This window comes from Acomys minous (assembly GCF_964271855.1).
Source record: "Acomys minous genome assembly, chromosome: 12".
In the NCBI taxonomy this organism is placed as follows: Eukaryota; Metazoa; Chordata; class Mammalia; order Rodentia; family Muridae; genus Acomys; species Acomys minous.
The window spans coordinates 106,559,391-106,582,081 of record NC_140493.1 but is presented as its reverse complement, the minus strand read 5'-3'; the positions used below and the strand labels follow the sequence as shown (position 1 = coordinate 106,582,081).

The 22,691-nt window shown below is 48.7% G+C and overlaps 1 protein-coding gene across 1 annotated transcript in view; it reads right to left on the bottom strand.

Annotated features, from left to right (window-relative positions):
* Positions 1-286: 286 nt before the first annotated feature.
* The window catches only part of DNAI2 (dynein axonemal intermediate chain 2), a 37,095-nt gene continuing 14,690 nt past the window's right edge, over positions 287-22,691 (bottom strand). Inside the window, exons 7-13 of the mRNA XM_084749406.1 lie at positions 16,264-16,403; positions 14,811-14,933; positions 9,809-10,032; positions 6,660-6,795; positions 5,603-5,749; positions 3,467-3,694; positions 287-994 (exon numbers count right to left, since the gene is read on the bottom strand). Of these exons, the coding sequence (XP_084605532.1) occupies positions 893-994; positions 3,467-3,694; positions 5,603-5,749; positions 6,660-6,795; positions 9,809-10,032; positions 14,811-14,933; positions 16,264-16,403 (1,100 nt within the window). The 3' untranslated portion in view covers positions 287-892. The remainder of the gene's footprint in view (positions 995-3,466; positions 3,695-5,602; positions 5,750-6,659; positions 6,796-9,808; positions 10,033-14,810; positions 14,934-16,263; positions 16,404-22,691) is intronic.

Genomic DNA, 22,691 nt, shown 5'->3' with positions numbered 1-22,691 from the left:
AGTGTACACAATGGCCTCTGAGGTGCCCTTTACCCTACCCACTACCTTATGGAGGAGCCATGGCTTTGGGGCCCAGCCTAGTGCCTACCCAAAAAGCCCTGCTGCTCTGCATAGTCAACTGCCTGGGGCTCCTCACCAGCTGTGACTGGGTAACTCTCCTGGTGTCTATTTCCTCTTCAGTAAAAGAAGAACTGCTCAAACACAAACCTTCGGGGAACTTTGGAAAGCATACAAGATCGATGCGAGGCCCTGAGCATGAGACCCATGACAGGCATCAACTGCTGTTACCACTGATTTAATGTTACAAGAAGCATAGCAATAGAAAGCACACACATACGGTGAGAGCCTCCCCACCTATTCTTCACACTTGGGGGATCCCCCTCCCCAGTAACTGCAACTCAAGATGCCCCCTGAGGGGTTGCTTGGAAAGGTATTACAGAGCAGGACAAAACTTCTGACTTGCGAGTAGGTGGCGGGGGGGGGGGGGGACGGGGGTGAGAAAGGAACTTGCCCCTCAGTATATGCTCCTGAGGGCCCCCATGCCGAGTGGGCAAGCTCAGCTGAGCTCTAGAAGCTTCTGGAGAAAGGCATTGCCAACTATTAAATGGAGAACCCGTCATACGCACAATCGAGGGACATATCCAGAGTCTGACTAAAGGCTATGTGTGCCCTGAGTTGGGGTAGCCTCAGGGTGGCTGAGGCCAGGCCTCTCTACCCCTTGTAGTGTACCCTTAGGGGCTTGGCCCCGAGTGTGGGTCAGTGACTGGACTCCATATGTCATCACCAATAATTATTGAACAAAGAAACTCAGCCTTCACTTCTCAGATGAGACGGCATTAAGAGGAAGGCCAGCAAGGAGCACAAAGGGACAGTGGTGTGGGCAGAGGCCGCCCTAGGTGGGCACATCTTCTATCTCTTCACCCGCTTCTTCCTCCTCTCCGGTAGCTTCTTCCAACAGTTCCTCTCCATCTTCCACGTCTACACTTATTTTTTTCTTTTGAAACAAAAAAACAGAAATGCTGGTGAGGGGCAGGCTTCCCTCCAACCCCATTTCCCAGAGGTAAAACCCACAAGGCCAAGAGCAAGGAGTTCCAGGCTCAGCTTCCAGGCAGAAGTTAACTCTTCCTAGCTTTGGAGTGATGCTTTCTAACCCCCCAGACTTTGCAAAGACTAAGAGAGAAGGTGGTATGGGGTGGGCAGGAGAGGGGGTGAGTCTGTGAACTCCAACGCGTTCTGCAGCCCAGCTTCATCGAGAGTGTCTACACTTTGTTCAGGAGGCAGAGGCAGGCGGATCGATGTGAGTTCGAGGCCAGCCTCGGCTGCAAAGCGAGCCCAGGACAGCCGAGGCTATACAGAGAAACCCTGTCTTGAAAAACAAAACAAAACAAAAAAAAGAATGTCTACACTTTGCAAGGAAAGCATTTCAGGACGTGGGAGCCCCAAGCACAAGCCCATCGGCTGCAGGGCACTTTAATCTCCGCCTCCGAAGGATGAGGTAGGCCAGGGGTGACAGATGGGAAGAGCTTGGGGATTTAAACCAGAGGGTCAGAACTCTAGTCCAGCCTGTGCTCTAAATGGGGGCTCCCCTCCCCACCTCATAAAAGTGGCTCTCAGCCAAGAACTCTCCAAATACAAACTGTGTAGCAAAATCACTCCCTGTTCTCAAGCAGGAGGGAGACAGAGCAAGTACCCCTAGGCAGAGGGGGAGTTTGGAGGTGGGGGTGGGGTGGGGGGACTGGAGAGGTGGTGTCAAAATCACTCGCTGCTCTTGCACAGAGTATTCAGTTCCCAGCACCCATGTCACGTGGCTCTTAACCACCTCTAACTCCACCTCCAGGGGATCTGACACCCTCCTCACGTATACATCACCCCCTCTACCTGGATCTATGTATGTTGGCATTACAGGCGTGCGTGAGCCAGCGTGGTTTACGGTTTGATACTGAAGATGAAACCAAGGCTTTATGAATGCTAGGCAGCTACATCCAAGCCCCTCCAACCAGTTCTATTTATTCATTTATTCAGTGTGTGTGTGTGAGAGAGAGAGCATCCGTTGTGCATGTGTGTGTTTGTGTGCGTGTATGTACATACATATGTGAGCATGCACATGACCTGAGTTCCACAGCACACAGGTGGTCGTTAGAAGACAACCTGTGGGAGTTGGTTCTCTCCTTCCTCCACCACACGGGTCCCCAGGAATCAAACTCAAACCATTAGGGTTGATGGTAAATGCCTTTACCCTTTAAGCCATCTTGTTGGCACTACTAAGACCTTCTTATTTGTTTGTTGATTTGTTTGTAATATGTACATGTGTTTTGTCTGCATGTATGGCAAAGTGCCACATGAATGCCTGGTGCCCACAGAGGCCTGAGGGAAGCATTGGATCACCTGGAACTTGAGTTGAGTTACAGACAGTTGTCCAGGGTCCTCTAGAGGAGCAGCCAGTGCTCTTAACTGCTGATATATCGCTCCAGGCTCATCTCTACATGCTTTTTTTTTTCCCACCAGAGCTGAGAACCGAACCCAGGGCCTTGCGTTTGCTAGGCAAGCGCTCTACCACTGATCTAAACCCCTAACCCCTCTAAACGCTTTTTAAACAAGGGCCTCACATTTTCATTTTGGCCTTGGTCCCCATGACACAACAAATCTTGTTCAGAAAAGCAGATACTGGCTTTATGGCTTTCCTGACACTTGGCCTTTGACGTCCTATCTGGACCCCTAAGGACAATGACTGCAAATGGAGAAGATAAGACAACCGGGCACCATCTTTACAGTGTGCTCTTCACTTTCAAGATGGCAATGGAGGAGGGGAGAAAAAAGTAAGAGCCTGGCTGGTGACACAGGTGGAAAATACTTGGGAGCTGAGGGCCAGGGGCTGAGGAGCAGTCACAGGCCACAACTCCTGTCGCCTGGTTGGGCTAAGCCAGAACAGCGCACAGAAGGGCAAATGTCACGGCTCTTTCCTTCCATGGGCCTCAAGGCCCTCACTCTCAGAATCCCAGGGCTCTGTTTTGGGGGCCATTATGCATGCTGAAGATGGGCTACCATGATGGGGAGAAACATTCTAAGAAGCATGGAGCTTTGGCTCTCAAAGAACCTCATGTCTCTTGGGAGACAAACTACCTCAGGAGATGAGACCCATCCTGGACTAGGGAGGCAGAGGCAGGCGGATGGCTGTGAGTTCGAGGCCAGCCTGGTCTACAAAGCAAGTCTAGGACAGTCAAGGCTACACAGAGAGACCCTGTTTTGAAAAAACCACCACCACCACCACCACCAAAAAAAAAAAAAAAAAAAAAAAAAAGAAAAAAAGAAAGAAAGAAAGAAAGAAAGAAAGAAAAAGAAAATGGTCCATCCTGGAAAATAACTGGATCAAGGTCACCCAGGAGGTCAGTGGTTGGCAGAACTCCTCAGGCCTCATGATCACCTCCCTCTGACTCCAAGCCACCCATGCCCCAGCTGAGGTCCTTACAAGCTTGGGTTTCTTCTTCAAGGCCTCTGCCTCCTTCTTCTTCAGCTCTGAGAAGACGACCTCAAAGAACTCCTCCTCAGCTTTGATGACTAACTCTTCAAGGTTCAGGGCTATCTCATCCTCTTTCTGGTCTTCATCTTTGCCCTCTGACTTGCCTTTCTCCTTCAGCCGCATCTCACGATGTCTAGCTTCCAGGATCTTTTCCCGCCGGGTCTCACGTTCAAATATCTGGAGGCAGACAAGAACAAACTGGTGGCAAGGGAGGTGGGGGAGCAGTTGGAAAGCCTGGCATAGTCTGAGCTTCTCTGAAACTTTGTCCCTGGGGAGGTCTGCCGGGGGTGGGGGTGGGGGTGGGGGCAGGGGGCGTGTCATATCAAGAAAAGAGGGCTAAGCCAGGAATGGGGGCACATCCTTATGATCTCAGTGCTCAGGGTGCCTCAGCAGGAGAATTAGGGCAAGCTTGATGGCCAGCCTTGGCTACTTGGCAAAACTCTGTCTAGGAATTTATTGTGTACTGAACTATTTTCTATGAAACTAAAAGGAAACCAGCACATGCTTGTTGGAGGAGGGTCTCCTGCACTGTGTTTTCAGATGCTGTTTTCAGTACCTTGGGATCTGGTTACCGCCCTGCCATGGGCATTGCTATGAGTGTTGAACTACTTCCTGTAACCATGGGATGATAAGGGACGTTCCCCAATTATCCCTGATTGGTTAAATAAAGATGCTGAAGCCTATGACTGGGCAGAAGAGAGGTAGGTGGAGCTTAGGTTCCTGGCTTGGAGGGTCAAGAGACCATGAGGACAAGGACAGGAAGAGAGGAAGTTGGAGAGAAAGGAAGTCATCACGAGGCAAGATGGGCAATGTGCACGTGGCCGTGAGGAACGATGTCAATGGAGCAGAAGCTGCCCAGGAGTCATCAGACTGGCACGCGATTGGCTTTTATGCGGGTTTTAAGGACAGTAGGATTAGAATAGCTCAGAATCTGCCCAGCATAGTGCCTACAGCTTAATAATAAATCATAGTCTCTCTGTGACTATTATTTTGAAAGCTCCCTGGGGTTAAAGAAAACTATTACTGTAATAATTTCCTTTATTAATTACTATAGAAAGAATAATTATTCATTCTACACCTACATCTACATCAAGCACATTTATAACTGTAAAAATGATGTAAAATTGTAACATTTGCTTTCATTTATTTGTATTCAAGTGAGCCTAACTGAAATAAATTGCCATCCATTGGGAGAAAAAAAAAACAAAAACAACTAAGCCAGATATGCTGGTATATGCCTTTAAACCCAGCACTCAGGAGGCAGAGACAGGAGGATCTCCATGAGTTCAAGGCCAGTTTGTTTGACACAAGCCAAGTCAAGACTGCAAAGTAAAACCCTGCCTCAAAACAAACAAACACACTTGCACACGGGGTTAGGGGTGTCAGTCAGCTGTAGGAGTTCTGCCTAGCAGAGATCCAGCTGTGTAAACTGGCTATGGTGGCACACACCAGCAATCCCAACACACTGGAGGTGGAGGCAGGTGGACTCGGGAATTCAAGGTCATCCTTGACCACACGTTAATCAAGGCCAGCCTTGAGCAGGACCACTGAGTTACTCTGGTTCAAGAAGCCCCAGACACACAGGCTACAGTGAAGACTGTCCTTTGACAAGTAATGACCCTGGACCCCAGCTTGGTGGTGAAGCCCCAGCCTCAGGCACAGTCAGGAGGCTCTCCCATCCTCAGCACCAAGAACGCCAATGCTAGTATCCCCTAGTGTCCCCCATGCTGCTGGGGAGTGTGCACCAGGGTGGGGAGAGAGGCAGTGGTGGATCTCGGGGCCTCTCCCTCTTTGGGCATCTACTAAGCCTTCAAATAAGCGGATCTGCCGCCCAAAAGCCCCATTGTTTTACTCCATCAAACCAGTGTGATTTACAGTGTGAGAAACCAAAGCCTGGCATGCTGAGTGACCGTGCCAGCACTACTGAATGCAAGCAACCGAGCGAAGGGCAGGTCTACAGCTTCGAGACACCATGACGCCCTCACCAGTGAGTGCAACCCATTTTTTTTTTTCCTGACTTGGTCTCTATGACAGGCCAGGTCAGGGCACGCACAGACAGAGTGGGCCTCGGCCTGGCACACTCACGGAAGAAGCTATGTTCTTCTCGTTCCTCTGCAGGGTGGACAGGCTGCTGGAAACCTCCAGCAGAGTGGTTGTCCCAAGCTGGGAGCCGCAGGCGATGAGACACCCCGTATCCTGAACCCGAAGGCAGAAGAGGGCTTCGTCACACACCTGTTGAAGGAGTCAACAGAACCAGAGTGGGCAAGAAAACCAAAGTCACACGTAACCCTGTTATCTGGCCCCAGTGACACACTCTTCCGTAGTGGATGGAGTTTGCTTGCTGCCAAGCTCCTTGGTCTCCAGCCTCACCGTTGGGTCTGGTTCGTTCATCTTACGGATCTCTGAGCTCCCTGGTCTTTCATGGCCCAACTCAGTCAGTCTGAGCTATAGCTTGCTAATATAGGGTGACGGGGGAAGCTGCAGAGAACCCTAATATGGGGATCTGAGGGTTACACTACTGGGGAAGGGAGACATGTCTACTTCTCTTAAATCCCTGTTTTGTTGTTGTTTGAGTCTGGGGTCTCACGTAGCCCAGACTGATCTTGAACTCACTACTTCTACAAGGGTGACCCTGAACAGCTTCTGATCCTGCTGCTGTGCTGCCTGCCACCCCTGGTTTCTGCAGCTGTGTGTCGATAGAACCCAGGGCCTCCTGCATGCTAGGCAACTGCAAGTCTTTCTCAGTTGTACCAACGGATAAAATTGTTTCTCAAGATGCTCAGCTTGGAACCCAGACTTGAAGGCTAAGCTCTACTGCTTATGGACACCTCTGACCCTTCCCTTTGTTTACATCCCTTGGGGGCCAATTCTCCTACATCATCAGGTCCTTCATGTCTGTAGGAACCCATGCTCCCAAGGACAGAGCACAGCTGTCCAGAAACCAGAAACACATGCACGCACACATGCATGCACGCACGCATGCACGCACACACGTATGCATGCATGCACACATGCACCCACACATGCACCCACAACCCTGAACCCATCCAGGAAGGACCCCAGGTCCCAAAAGCCTGGGTGTACCCCAAGGGCTGGGCAAGGGGGGGGGAGGGAGATCGGATGAACAAACACAACATGTGACCTTCAGACTGAGGGCAGGGTCACACTGCTTGAACACCAAGTCCCAGATGTCCAGGGTCCCATCCATCTTGGTGGTGAAGAAAACCGCTGGCCTCACAGGACTCCAGGCTCCGTCAGAGAGATAAGCCATGTGGTACCTGTAGGAGCCAGTGTGTTGAGTCCCGGGACCCTATGGTGGGGAGGGCTGGACCTTGATGGTCCCTTCCTCTGGCTGAGGCTGTCCTGGGGTCCAGTGTCTCTGAGTCTTTCTGGGTAGGAAGTTTTTTTTTCCCCTTGGGTCTGACTTCTAGCATGCCAGCATGCCAGCCTTACTTACTCATCTATGGTTGTCATGGCTGAGTGTTACAGGGATCTAGGGGTGTGGCTCTCCCCAGGAGCTCAGCATTGGCCTTTCCCATAGTGTCAGACCTGCTGGAACTGGGATCCACTGTGGGGGGTCTCAGGAAGGACATGGCCAAAAGTTCAATTCCTCCTGGCCTTTGTCAGGATTGTCAAAAGTCTGTTTGGAGAACAATTTTAATAATTGAAGTACCACATTTTGTTTTATGTGTATGTGTGTGTTTGTGTGGGTGCATGCATGCCACAGAACTAATGTGGAGGTCAGAGCAGCTTTCAGGAGTCACTTCTCTCCTCCCCCCAAGAGCGGCGGTTCTTAACCTTCTTATTGCTGCCACCCTTTAATACACTTCCTCATGTGGTGGTGACTCCCCTCCCCCAACCATAAAATTATTTCCACTGCTACGTCATAGCTGCATTCTTGCTGCTGTTGTGAACTGCAGTGTAAATACCTGATCCTTCTGATGGTCTTAGATAACCCCTAGGGAAGGGTCGGTCATTCAACCCCCAAAGAGGTCGTGACCCACAGGTTGAGAACCACTGCCCAAGAAGGTTCTAAGGATCAAATATAGGTGGTCTGGTTTGGAAGCAAGTGCCTTCACCCCCTGAGGGATCTTACTGGCCCAAGGAAAGACAGTGGAAAACAATTTTAAATCTTTCTCTCTCTCTTTCTCTTTCTCTCTCTCTGTCTTTTCTTCCAAACCCATTCTCCCTGCTCCATAAAGGTATGGCTGAGCCTAGACTACAACTTCAGATCTCCTTTGCTGCTAAGCTTGTGAACAGTTGGGCTGCAGTAGGAGAAATGATCCAGACCAAAAAAAAAAAAAAAAAAGAAAGAAAAAAAGAAAAACAAAAAAACTGGAGGGTTTTTTGTTTGTTTGTTTGTTTGGTTTGGTTTGGTTTGGTTTTTTCTGTAGTTTTTTGTTTGTTTGTTTTGTTTTGTTTTTGTTTTTGTTTTTAAAGAGAGGCTCTCACTGAAGCTCTGGCTGGTCTGGAACCCAGAACCCATCTCTGACTCCTGAATCCTGGGGTTAAAGATGTGAGCTAGGGGGCTGGAGAGATGGCTCAGCGGTTAAGAGCACTGCCTGCTCTTCCAAAGGATCTGGGTTCAATTCCCAGCACCCACATGGCAGCTCACAACTGTCTGTAACGCCAAGATCTGACACCCTCACACCAACACACATAAATTAAAATTAAATAAAATATTACAAAAAAAAAAGATGTGAGCTAGCATGCCCATCTGACTCTGGAGGGCTCTGAAAGCAAAACAGAATTTTTAGTGTAAGTGTATTCCAAGTGTTGCCTGGGACATGTTTACAGTACATTCTTCACTGTGTTGGCTGGGCGTGGTGACAGAGACTTTTAGTCTCAGCATTTGGGAGGCAGAGGCAGCGTCTCAGGGTTTCTATCGCTCTGATAAAACATTACCATCAAAAGCTACTTGGGGAGGAAAGGGTTAAATTCATCTTCCACTTCCAGGGGGACAGTCTCTCATCTAGGAGAGTCAGGGCAGGAACTCAAGGAAGAAACCTGGAGGCAGGAACTGAAAGCCAAGGAGGAATGATGCTCATGGGCAGAGGCCATGAAGGAATGATGCTCATGGGCTTACTCCTTATGGCTTGCCCAGCCTGCTTTTTTTTTTTTTAAAATACTCCAGGACCACCTGACCAGGGACTGGACCCTCCCACACCAGTCATTAATTAATTAATGTCCTACAGGTTGGCATACAGGCAACCAAATGGAGGCGTTTTTCTCAACTGAGGTTTCTCTTTTCAGGTAACTCTAGCTTGTGTCAAGTTGCCAAAATAACAACCAGGACAGGCTGGCAGATCTCTTTTTTTTTTTCCTTAGGCCAGCTTGGTCTACATAGAGAGTTCCAGGTCAATTAGGATAGTAAGACACTGTGCCCCCGCCACGCCAAAGAAAGAATTTACATTGTTTACCAGGCATGGTAGCACACACCTCTAAGCTCAGTACTTGGGAGGTAGAGGCAGAACAAAAAGGAAATCAAGGTCATCATTGGCTATACTACTAGAGACCATCCCTTAAAACAACAGGGAAAAAAATTTTTTAATGAAATTTAAATTTCACCAGGAATGTGGTATTTGCACTGACATTAGTGGGATTTTTTTAATTTTATATTTTTTATTCACTGTTGTAGCCCCCTCCTTCCTCTCCTCCCAGTCCATCCTCACACCCCTCTCCTTTTCCTCAAAGAAGGGGAGCCCCCCTCTATGGGTACCAACCCACCCTGGGACATCAAGTGGCAGCAGGACTAGGTGCATCCTCTCCTGCTGAGGCCAGACAAGGCAACCCAGCTAGAAGAAAGGTACCCAAAGGTAGGCAACAATGTCAGAGACAGCCCCTGCTCTAATTGTTAGGGACCCACATGAAGAACAAGTTGCATGCATGTTCTTTGGTGGCATTAGTGCTTTGTTCGTTTGTTTGTTTGTTTGTTTTGTTTTGTTTTGTCTTTTGAGATAGCGTTTCTCTGTGTAACAGCCCTGGCTCTCCTGGACTCGCTTTGTAGACCAGGCTGGCCTTGAACTCACAGTGATCCACTTGCCTCTGCATCCCAGGTGCCGGGATTAAAGGCGTGCGCCACCCATGCCCGGCTTGCATTAATGTTTTTTGAGACAAAGTCAAACTGCTTCAAGCTTGCCATCCTCCTGCCTCAGCCTCCAGAGTGCTAGAATTACAGGCATGAGCCACCATGACTTGTTTAGAGTCCTGTATCTATAGCTGCCAAACCGAGTCTCTGAAGCGCGCCCCCCCTGCCCCCCCTGTCCCCTCTGCATCCTCCCCCGCCCTTACCTGGTCCACATGATAGATGACTCCCGACTGTCCTCAGACCAGATGCGAGCTGTCCAGTCACCAACAGTCAGAAAGTTCTTTGGGTAGAAGGGGTTTCTCTGGAGAGCATAGATGGGACCGTGGTGGCCTGAGAAGGTGCAAACAATCTTCTCGGCTGGAGTTTTGGCCTTGCGGTTGCAGGAGATGACGATGCCCTGCTCGGTGCCTACCATGAACTTGGTCGGCTGCGGAGAAGATGACAGTAGGAGGAGGTCTCATGGGACATCAGCTCTAGGCTGGACCCACGTGACCAGCAGCCTGCCTGGGAACCTCTGCTTCAGCTGTGCTCAGGCTGAGTCCCATCCCACTCCCCAGCCTCACTGGGAATCTTTCTTGAGGCCTGCATACTTAATAAGGGCCTCCTTGGCTCTTCTGTTCCTCAGACGGTCATCAGGAGGCCCCTTCCACAGACATCATTCCTTCATATACTGTGTATACATGTGTGTGTATATGTATGCAGTGCATGTGTGTATGCAGTGTGTGTATGCAGTGCATGTGTGTATGCAGTATGCTTATATGTAGTGCAGGTGTATGCAGTGTGTGTGTGTGTGTGTGTGTGTGTGTGTGTGTGTGTGTGTGTGTTGTACACTTGTGTGCAGAAGTCAGAGGAGGCTTCTATCCCTCTGTCTTATTCCTTTGAGGCAGGATCTCTTACTGAACTTGGAGTTCTTGTTTTCTGGATGGGCTGGCAGTCAGAAAGCCCCAATTATCCTCCTGTCTCCATTCCCTCACAGCCCTGGAGTTAAAGGGTAGCAGATGTTTTTAACCTCCGAGCCCTCCTCTCCGGCCCCAGTGAGCGTTCTGTCATAAGGGTTTTGGATATTTGTTTATACGCAGAATAAGCAAGGCCCAGAGCAGACATTGTGGCCTTGATCATGCAGAAACCTTATCTGGCACAGTGACATTGGCTCACTGTGATGTCACTGTGAACTCAGAACAGGTGGCCAGCCAGCCACCTGGTGGTCAGGGATGCAAGTTGTCTCCCCCCCTGATCTGGGACCTCTCCAGTTGTGTCTGTGCAGGGTACGAGCTGGAAGCTCACCTGTGGCCCAACTGGGGGCAAAGCTCTGTCTCAGAACAACCAACCAATCACACAGGCCAGAGACAGAGCTCAGCGGCAATTGCTGCTCAACCTGACAACCTGAGCTTGGTACCCAGAACCCAGGGGCAAGGACAGAACCAACTCCTGCAAGTTTTCTTGTCTCTGAGACCCCCACAAGTCATCACACATACACGGGTGCATGCTTGTTAAAGTAAATAAAATAAAAAATAAAAAATAAAAAAATAAAAAAAAGCAAGCAAAACAAGCTGGGACTACAGCTCAGTTGGTCCAGTGCTTGTCTAGCAGACATGAAACCCTGGGTGGTACCATGGTGGTACACTCCTGAAATTCTATAGTCAGGAGGTGAGGCAGGATCAGAAGTTCAAGGTTATCCTCAAATACTTAGCAAGTTCGAGGCCACCCCGGGCTACGGGAGACCCTTCTCCTTGGAGGTCCCAAAGAGTGATGAGAGCTGCTGAGAACTCGGGGAGAAAGAAATAGGGAACTGTTTTTTTCTCATCGGCACAGGGTTTCAGTTTTGTTTTATATTTGTTCCGGCAGGAGAGCTAGTTTTTGAGGAGGAAATCATATGCTTCATTTTGGACATTTGAAAAAATCAGTTAAAATGAATGCTAGGTTAAGGGGCTTGATGGGATTTGTTTGTTTGTTTGTTTGTTTGTTTGTTTGTTTATTTGAGACAGGGTCTCACTATGTAGCCCTGGCTATCCTGGAACTTGATGTGTGTTGACCAGGCTAGCCTTGAACTCACAGGGATCTGCCTGCCTCTGCCTGGAACTTGTGGGACTAAGGCATAAGCCACCAAGCCCAGTTTTACTGGGAATGATAAGAATTGACCAAATTCCTTTGAGGAAGAACCATGTTAAACGTGTGACTCAGCAGAGCCACACAGCCAAGAGGAAGTAAAATCATATTCATCAGTAACATAGGAGGCAGGTCTCCTTCCCACCCGGGTTCTTTCTGTTTTGTCCAGATGGTAAATAAAATGTCACGTCTTAATAAAGGGCTTTCAGCTTTGGAAGATGGGAAAATTCCACAGCCACACAGTGGGGATGATTGTACAACAATGTAAGCGGGTAGGGTGCTACCGAATCGGCCCTTCAAAGCGGTCAGACCAGACCTGCTGGTGCACACCTGTAACCCTGCACTCAGGAGGTGACAGAAGCAGAAGCATCAGAAGTTCAAGGTCATGGGTCTGGGAGCTGGCTCAGTGACAACCCAAGTTCAATCCTGAGAGCCGAATGGTGGAAGGGGAGAACTGACCCCCACGAGTTGTCCTTTGACAAGCAAGTCCCCACCCCACCCCCATCCCGGGACCACACGCTGCAAAAATAAAGACTTGAAATGTAGTATAGTAAATTCAAGGCCAGCCTGGGATACAAGGGACTCGCCTAGGAAAAAGTTAAGAGGGACTAAAGAGGAGGTTCAGCAGTTAATAGCTGCTCTTGCCAGACCCAGATTTGAGTCCTGGCACCCACATGGTGGCTCACAAACATCTGTAGGTCTACTTCAAGAGGCGCTCTCTTCTGATCCCGTCAGGTACCAGGATGTATATGGTACACACAAATGCAGGCAGAACGCTCACACAAAAAAATAGTAAATAATAAATTCTTTAAACTAAATGAATAATAATGAAAAGTTAAGAGAGTAAGTGGTGGGCTGGAGAGATGGCTCAGCGGTTAAGAGCACTGTCTGCTCTTGCAGAGGTCCTGAGTTCAATTCCCAGCAACTACATGATAGCTCACAACCATCTGCAATGTGATCTAATGCCCTCTTCTGGCATGCAGGTGCACATGCAGACACAGTATTCGTACACATTAAATGAATAAATAAATCTTAAAAAGAGAGAGAGTAGGTGGTAATTTGATGAGTTTTTTAAAAATGTGCATAGACTGGGGGTGTGGCTTAGTCTTGAAAGGTTGGCCCAGCTCAGTGTTCAGTAACAAGAGAGAGACAGAGAGAGAGAGAGAGAGAGAGAGAGAGAGAGAGAGAGAGAGAGAGAGAGAGAGAGCACACTGAGCTTCTAAGTTGGGGATTAAATAAAAAGACCATATTTTGAGGGGTTCCAAGACGAAACCATTCAGCCACCCATAGGGCACCTGTACGTGGTCAGAGACAAGCCACCCAGCCTGCTTTCCTTAGACATCACTTGGGGGTGGAGATAGGATCAGAGCTTGGGGGCTCAAGTTCCAGCTTTACCATGTGTCAGGGCACTAGGCTTACTGTCACCAACACTCCTCTTGTTTGTGGAGAAGCAGGAATAAAGTCAAGGCCTCACGGGACCATGGTGGCTGCTGATGTCTGGCGAAGACTGTGTACCCAGGGACTAGCATGGAGAAGAGGGGACACTGCACCTAGCGTGTGGCCTGAAATGTTTTCTTGAACCCTGCTAGATAGGCCCTGGGTTCAAGGGCTCCTCCTGTGCCATGGTGGCAGGGCAACTGGCTTGTCACCCATCTTGTCATCCTAGCATTGACCTCCTCCCAGTGGCTGAGGATTCCTTGGGCAGGTGTGAGGTCAGAGCTTCCCAAGGGCCCTAGGAATGATGGGACAGAACCCTGAGCCAAACAAATGACATCCCCAAGGATGGGGCCGGGCCACCAAGTTTAAGCCTCAGCCCGATACAGAGAAACCAGCCCATGCCAGGAACCATCTGGAAAAGTGGTTTTCTTGCCTTGATTTAGGGAGAGTGCTCACTTCCTGCTTTTGACCCACTCCGACCGCTGCTCGGCTCAGCTTCAAACTTTTACATTCTATTTGACTGGCTTTTCAGTTTTGCATGTTTGAGACATGGTCTTGCTGTGTACCCCTGGCGGGCCTAGAACTCTCTAGAGGCCCAGCTGGTCTTGAATTTTCAATGACTTTTCTACTTCTGGCTTCAAGTTTTGAGTTTTTAAATTTGTATTTATCATCATCATGATCATCTTGGGTGTGTGTGTGTGTGTGTGTGTGTGTGTGTGTGTGTGTGTGTGTGTGCATGCATACTTTGGCATACTATGTATACATAGAGGTCAGAGAACAATTTCTAGAAGTCAATTTTCTTCCATAGTTGGATCCAGGAATTGAACTCAGGTCATCAGTTTTTATAGTAAATACTTTTAAGCACTGTACCCTCTCACTGGCCTGTTTTCTGTTTTGTTGTTATCTGCTTTTTTTCTTTAAAAACAAAAATCAAGCCAGGCGGTGTTGGCACATGCCTTTAATCCCAGCACTTGGGAGGCAGAGGCAGGCGGACCTCTGTGAGTTTGAGGCCAGCCTGGTCTACAAAAGCGAGTCCAGGACAGCTAAGACTACACAGAGAAACCCTGTCTCGAAAAACCAACCAGCCAACCAACCAACCAAACAAAACCAATGACAATAAAACCCCCAAAACAAAACAAAACAAAAAAACCACAGGACCTCAAACTTGTTATGTATGACTCTGAATTTTCTTCCTGGCTCCAGCTCAAAGCTTCTGGGGTTACAGGCACGCACCGCCATTCTGGCTTTTGGGGTTTTCCTTGTCTGTTGAGACTTGCCCTAATCATGTCTGTACTCCAGTTTCCCACCAGGCTCCTCTGTTCTTCCTTCTTTCTTTCCTTCCTCAATGCCAGCCGAGGATCTCAGATCACACAAAAGCAGTGTGGGGGACTGGTCCTGGCCAGGGATCCTCTCTTTAAAAACTGGACTTTTCCGGCTTTAAAGTTTGCCTCTGCTCAGGAGGGCCAGCCTCAAGCAAGTGAGAATGGCTGCTTTCCTGGAGGCGCTCTGCTGCCCCCTGCTGGAACATCTCTGTAAAGCCTCCGCAGGAGTAAGGCGTCCTAGGCAAGGAAGGGTCCTCGCCAGTGCAGTTCCTACACCAGCCCCTGCCTGTCCATAGCCCCAGCCAGTGAAGTTGAGGGAGGGAGAGCAAGAAGCACCCACCAAGGTAGACTCGAACTCCAAGGAGATGGCGCCCAGGGCGTTCTCCAGCTGCTCCTTTCTGGTGATGTCCATGACGACAACCTCAGTGGGCTCGCTGATCTTGCGGATATCCCACCACATGACCTGGACCGGAAGGGTGAGTGAGACCTTTAAGACCCTGACGTTTGCCATCCCCTCACCCCCGCCAACCATCCAGAGGCTCAAAAGATATGGGACCAGTGACGACAGACATATTTTTAAGAATTGCAAAGGCAAATTAGATACAATTCAGATGAAGGCACAAGAAGCTGGATTCTACAAAACTTCCCCTTTTTAGCAATATCTAGCAAGGTGAAAACAAGGTTTGGGGGCTAGAGAGATGGCTCAGAGGTTAAGAGCACTGTCTGCTCTTCCAGAGGTCCTGAGTTCGGTTCCCAGCAACCACATGGTGGCTCACAACCATCTATAATTAGATCTGGTGCCCTCTGTTGGCCTGCAGGGGTTCATGAGGCAGAGCACTGTACACATAATAAATATTTTTAAAAACCCCACAAAAACCAAGGTTCGGTTATCGCAATGTATGTCTGTAATCTCAGCCCTTGAGGGAGGGGAGGCTGAAAGTTCAAGAGTTCAAGGCCAACCTGGACTACATGAGACCCTATCTCAAAGCACACATATTCATTGGGCTAGCATTCCCACTGTCAGCAATATATGCTATAGATTTGCCTAGGAACATGTGTATTGACCTAGACACAGATGCACTTCTCGCTATACCTCTTCTGACACTAACAAAATATAAAATCTTAAGTCAGTCGTAACATACCCACACCAAGTCAACAGGCACAGAATCATACCTCATGAAATTTGGAGTGGTGGCTGAGTAGGCTCAAGGAACACAGGAGGAGCAAACCCCATTGAAAGTGTGAAAAATGGGGGAGAAAGATAAGAGAGGTGGAATATGCAGAGAGCAACCCTCGGGGCAAACACACAAAACTGATGACCCCGGAGGTGGTGGACGGAGGAGGTATTTTAGAGCCTGCCCTTGAATCTTTAGAATTATTAACTATTCAGTGTTAAGGGGGGAGGGATTAGAGCACTGAGATGGTTCAGCAGGTACAGGCGCTTGCTACCAAGCCTGAAGACCTGAGCTGGGTCCCTGGGAGCCACGTGAGCACCAAGGCACACACCACTGCCCCCCCCCCCCCGGAGAAAGGGCTGGAGGTGTAGTTCAGTGGTAGAACATTTGCCTCCCATGCATGGAGCCCTGGGTTCCAGTCTCAGCTCAATAAAATAAGTAATGAAAACCAGAATGTAAGGTAATGTTCTTTGGATGGACCCTCCTCTTCTCTTCAGGGTCCAGCCAGGTGGTTGGTACCTGTCCACCTGTGTCCCTCCAGGTGGTTGGTACCTGCCCACCTGTGTCCCTCCAGGTGGTTGGTACCTGCCCATCTGTGCCCCTCCAGGTGGTTGGTACCTGCCCATCTGTGGATGCTGAGAAGCACTCGGTGCCTGTCTTTGACTGCAACCAGATGGTGCCATACACTGGGTCTCGGTGGCTGAACTCAATGGTGGACAGCTCTGCCACCAGACTGCCTTTCCGGGTGTCCCAGCAAGCTGGCAGGGGGAGAAGATGAGGCTGTGAATGGAAGTGCTCAGAAAAACAAAACAAACCTGCAGTAAAGCTTTTCTGTGACTCCAACTCTGAGTTGGAGGCCAGCCTGGTCTACATAGAGTTCCAGGGCAGCCAGGACTACACAGTGAGACCCTGTCTCAAAGTACATAAAAATAAGACAAAACTAAAGAAGAGTGCCATCAGATGATGTGTGAGACCTGCAACAGACTCTCTGCACTGTTTTTGTTTGTTTGTCTGTTCTTATTTTTGTTTTTAACCAGTACCTGGCAGTGGGAGGCAGATATTCATTTGTTTTGTTTTGGTTTCTTGAGACAGGGTCTCATGTAGCCCAGGCTATCCTCCAACTTGCTATATAGCTAAGGATGGCCTTGGACTACTGAGTCTCCTGCCTCCACCTCCGGAGGACTGAGCTTACTAGTGCCTTCACATGTGGTTCCACTGTGGTGTCTGCAAAGAGCCTCGGTGTTGGGGGTGGATCTGCTGCTACCGATTTTAATGCCGATTACTGGCCCCCAAGATCTGGTCCCTGCTCATGTTTACTTCTCATGTACACTTTTCCTTGTGTAAACAAACCCTGCTCCACCTAATTTAAAGTTGGGTGGCTAATTTTTTAAAAATGCTGAAGCTTGGGATTTGGCAGAAGAGAAGGGGGTGGAGTTTTGAGGGGATGAAGTCGGAGGTCAGGGGAACTCCAAGAAAAGATGCAGGAGGAGGAGGATGAGGAGGAGGAGGATGGATTCCAGACAAGATAATAACGCAAGTACCTGGGGACCTTGGGCGGAGGAAGATAACTGATAGTAGGATAATAGATTGGTTATTATGTTCACCTCTGTGCTTAATTTTGAATGAATCTTAGTCTCAGTGTGTGGCTATTTGGGGGAAATTATTGACTAATGAATAAATAAGGTTTGTTAAATATATGACTGAATACTGATTATTAATATCCATCAACACCTTGGTTAACAGTTTTCTGCCGCTGCGCGGCTCTAAGAACTTCATGAAGCTGTTTTCACACTGGAACAAATGTCTGGGGTAGCTTGTCTATGCTTCTGGTCCGTGGGCATTCATGAACGACTTTAGAACTAACTGAGGTGAGAGCTGTGTTTGGGGGTGGTTGTGTGTGTGTGTGTGTGTGTGTGTGTGTGTGTGTGTGAGAGAGAGAGAGAGAGAGAGAGAGAGAGAGAGAGAGAGAGAGAGAGAGAGAGAGAGAGAAACAGACAGACAGACAGACAGACAGAGGCAGAGACAGAGACAGAGACAGAGGCAGAGACAGAGACAGAGAGGAGGAGGAGGCATGGTTCCTTGCCCAGTAATGGAGCCAAGCTGGAGGAATGCTGCTGCTGTGTTTGAAGAATCAGAGCTACATTTGAACTAGCTTACTTTTTCTACCAGCCCCACACAATCAATGCAGAGACTCATGGAGTGCAGACCTCATTCACTGTGCCCCAGCCTTGCTCTGAGCAGCACTCTATACCCTGGTGAAGCTTGTCAGGATGGGCCAGGCTTGATATTGGGAGAGGCAGGAGTGCGGTCAGGAGGCAGAGAGAGGCTGGGAAGGTCTGAAGGGGAAAGTGGCTGGGAGCTACAGCTGAAGGCAGAGCTAGCCAAGCAAAGAGGTGAGGCCAGCATCCAAGGCAGGGGAAGCACAGGCAGAGAGCCACCCCCACCCCCCCACCCCATGAGAATGTGGGCGGATCTCCCAACTGCATGAACACGCTGCTACAAACTCATGGAGGGGCAGCCGGAGAGGCTGTTCAGTGGGTAGAATTTCTTGTCATGAAGTCCGGTGACCTGGGTTTGCTTCCCAAAACCCACCTGGTAGCCCACACCACCTGTGATTCCCGTTCCAATGGACCTCATACCTTTTCTAACAACTAGAGATACATACGGCATATACATATACATGCAGGCAAAACACTCAAACGCAAAATAACACAAATTAATCTAAACATTAATAATGATTAATAATAGTAATTTCGAAAGAGGGCTGGTAAGATGGCTCATCAGATAAAGGTGCCTATCACAGCCTGACAACCTGAGTTTAACCCCTGAGATCCATATGGTAGTAAAGAACCAACTCCTGGGGCTGGAGAGATGGTTCAGAGGTTAAGAGCACTGGCTGTTCTTCTGGAGGTCCCAAGTTCAATTCCCAGCAACTAAGGATGGCTTATAACCATTTATAATGAGATCTGTTGCCCTCTTCTAGCCTGCAGGCACACATGCAGACAGAATACTGTACAAATAAATGAATAAACAAACAAATCTTAAAAAGGAGGAAGAGGAGGAAGAAGAGGAAGAGGAGGAAGAGGAGGAAAAGGAGGAGGAAGAAGAAGAACTAACCCCTTCAAGTTGTCCTCTGACCTCTACATGCACGCTGTGGTATATGTGCATCTCCTTCCATACAATAAAAATGTTTTAATATAAATTAAAAGTAAAAAATGAAGGCGGGAGAGATGGCTCATCCATTAAGAACACTTGCTGGCAGGGGACCAGAGTTCTGTTCCCAGCACTACACTGGGTGGCTCACAACTCTCTGTAACTCTCTCTGAAGAGGATACCCACACACAGACACAGGCAAACACAAATGTACAGCTTTTTAAATATAAAATAAAGAGGGGGCTGGAAGATGGAAGAATGGTTAAGAGTGCTTGCTGCTCTAGCAGAACACTGGAGTTTGGTGGACTGCCCACAACCAGGGGATCTGATGCCCTCTTCTGGCCTACACACACACACACACACACACACACACACACACACACACAGAGAGAGAGAGAGAGAGAGAGAGAGAGAGATACACTTGGCATATGCTCACACAGACTTACACACACAACTAAAAGAAATTTTTAAAAAGAAAAGAAACTCAGGGGAGTGTTCAAGCCTCTACCATGACCCCGTTTTTGTATCTGCTTCGACAAAGGGGTGATGCCTGCCTGCTTCCTGTCCCGTTGTATCTGGCTTTCCTTCTTCCTGAGGGCCATCAAGGGCCCACATGCTTGCCTACTCAGAGTCATTTCCACAAAAAAACTATTTTGTATCCCAACAAACCTACTTATTTGCTCCTGAGTTTTGACCTAGTCTAAGCCCCCAAGGCCAAGACGTTTGGCCCTGGCCAGGCCAAGAAATGTGTTTCTTTGACTAAATTCTCTGCAAAGCAGCCTCCAAGGTGGGTCCTGTGATCCTGGATGTCACAGCCTGGGTCTCCCTCCTATGGTGGTAGGGCCCCAGAGCTGAGCTGTTCTGAGCGAGTATGAAAAGCCACTGAAAAGGGGTCATGAATAATAAGTGAGGAGGGCTGCTGAATAAGTCATGACAGCAGCTCCTCGGCTGTGGTCTTTATGGCTCAGACAATGGATAATATGGCAGGGGAATGTATGGGGCCCATAGTTGTGACACAGTCTGGCTGCTCCCCTGGGAAGGTTTTAGGTCTGGGGGTGGGGCAGAGACAGACACAGACAGACAGACAGACAGACAGACCAGGGCCTTACCGACCAGGGCTTTTTCCTCAAGGAGTCAGGAGTTTAAGACTAGCCTGGGCTACAAAGTAAGACCCTCTCTTTAAAACAAAAATACATTAGGAGGCTGGAGAGATGGCACAGTGCTTGCTGCTCTTTTAGAGGACCTGAGCGGAGTACCCACATTGGGAGGCTCACAACAGCCTGTAACTGCAGTGCCCTCTTCTGGCCTTCAAGGGCACTGCACCCAGATGCACACCTGCCACACATATAGGCAAATAATGAAAGCAAAGATAAAAAGAAAATTAGCAAGAGTAATTAAACTCAAAGCAAAGTTAAGCACAGTGGCTCAGAGTTGTAATCCCAGAGCTCAGAAGCTGAGGCAGGAGGACTAATTTGAGTTTGAGACCAGCCTAAGCTACACAGTTGAGTTCAAATCATGTTTGTGCTGCATATGGAGAACCTACCTCACAAAATAAAACAAATAGCCAGGAATGGTGGCACATGTCTTTAATCTCAGCACCCAGGAGGCAGAAGCAGGCAGATCTCTGTGAGTTCAAGGCCAGCCTGGTCTATATAGCAAGTTCCAGGTCAGCAAGGGCTACACAGTGAGACCCTATCTCAGCATGTGGGAGGCAGAGGCAACAGAATCAGCAGCCTAGGCTACACCTCCCCAACACACACACCTGAAACAGAAAATGGAATGAAAATTGAAGTTAAAAAAAAAAAAAGCCAGGTGTTGTGGTGCATGCCTTTAGTCCCAGCACTTGTACTCGCACTCAGGAGGCAGAGGCAGGTGGATCGCTGTGAGTTCAAGGCCAGCCTGGACTACAAAGCAAGACAGGACAGTCAAGGCTACACAGAGAAACCCTGTCTTATAAAAAACAAAACAAACAAACAAACAAAAAATCCCAACAAGTAACCCCCAAAATCTGAGAAATGTAAAAAGTCAGAAGTCAGTTTTTGGAAAGAAAACAAGATTGACAAACCTCTTGTTTGACTGAGACCCCCCTCCCAAAAAAAAAAAAGATCAAATGACTAAACCACACAAGAATCACAAATGATGTGTCAATGAACTGGGTAACCTAGATGAAATGGAAAAGTCACTAGAACAGACGCTGCCAAAGCAGATTCAGAAATAGAAGCCTGACACGATGGTTCACAGCTCTAATCCCAGCACCTGGGAAGTGGAGACAGTAGGGTCATAAGTTCAAGTCCAGCTTAAGCAACATGAGACTGCGTCAAAAAGAACATGAAGGAGGGGGGAGGAAGAGAAAATGCCAAGAGAGCCAGAACAAGTGAAAGGATTGAATCCATTCATTGGCTTTCAATAAAGAAAAGCCCTGGGGCTGGCTAAAGGTGCTTGCCACCAAGTCCCCACAACAGGCGTGGTGAAACAGGAGAACTGATCCTCCTCACGCGCCCTCTGCCTCTCACTAGTCACCATCACACACAAGTGCCCATCCCCCACTCCACCTTCTGCCCCATTGTGTGTAACCCAACCCATGGTGTCCTCTGAGCCATCTTGGGGAGTGCAGCTGTGCCCCCTTACAGAAGGATTATCCCAGCTGGCCCTGTTGACTGTTTATGCTCTAACAGGGGGGAGGGAGAGCCAGGAGACCCGGCTGCTCCAGCCACTTGTGTGCAGCCCCACCCTAACGACTCTAACTGGCCTCAGGGAGGGGCTGCGGCACATAGCCAGGGGGAAAGCCGGGCAGGGCGGTTATCTCTGCGGCTGTGGTTATCTCTGTGGCTGTGGTTATCTCTGTGGCTGTGCAGAGTGCTCACCCTGTAGGGTAAAGGCTTTGGGAAGGGGGTGGCTTGTTGGGGGAAAGAAGCATCCAAACCCCTGTAGGTAACCCTTCTCCTGTGCTCCATAAGGAAGACCGAGAAATGTCCAGATTGTGACTGTGCCTCAGGTTATCTGGGGGACCTTAAGAAAAGGACTACTCCCTCCCTCTCTCTCTCTCTCTCTCTCTCTCTCTCTCTCTCTCTCAGGAACTGAAAAGCAAAATAACTTCCTCCCTTAAGTCTATCCCCTCAGACCTTGTGCCACAGCAATGGGAACATGGGAAGCGACTCTTCCTAACTGAGTGTGCAAACCCAGCATCACCCAACAGCCATCCCGTGTACTTTTCCCAGACACGTTTCCCAAGATGGGTCTCCACAGTGGCCCTCACAATCCTGTATCACTGGCCCTGGTCCTTGAGTTTATTTGAGCTGTATCTTGGAAAAAATAAAAACCCTACATTTTATTTATTTATTATACATGTATACATGTGCAGATGCCCATGTGCCATGGTACATGTTAAGGTCAGAGGACAACTATCTGTCCATCATGTGAGTTGCATGGGTCAACTCAAGCCATCAGGCACCTTACCCATGGAATCATCTCCCCAGCCTGAATAATAATAATAATAATAATAATAATAATAATAATAATAACAACAACAACAACAACAACAACAACGACGATGATGACACTATTGTTATTATTGTCATTGTTATTATTTTATTATTATTATTATTTTGGTTTTTGGAGACAGGGTTTCTCTGTGTAGCCTTGGCTGTCCTGGACTAACTTTGTAGACCAGCCTGGTCTCGAACTCACAGAGATCCACCTGCCTCTGCCTCTGCCTCCATAGTGCTGAGATTAAAGGCGTGCGCCACCATTGCCCGGCCCCTGCCAGAATTATTTTTAAACCTTCTTATTTCCTGAACGATGATTACGACTGGAGGCCAGCCCCACCTGTAAGCATAGCCTTGACTCCTAGTTGGCTGCAGCGGTTAGCGCTCCTAATGGCCTGCCTGCTAAGT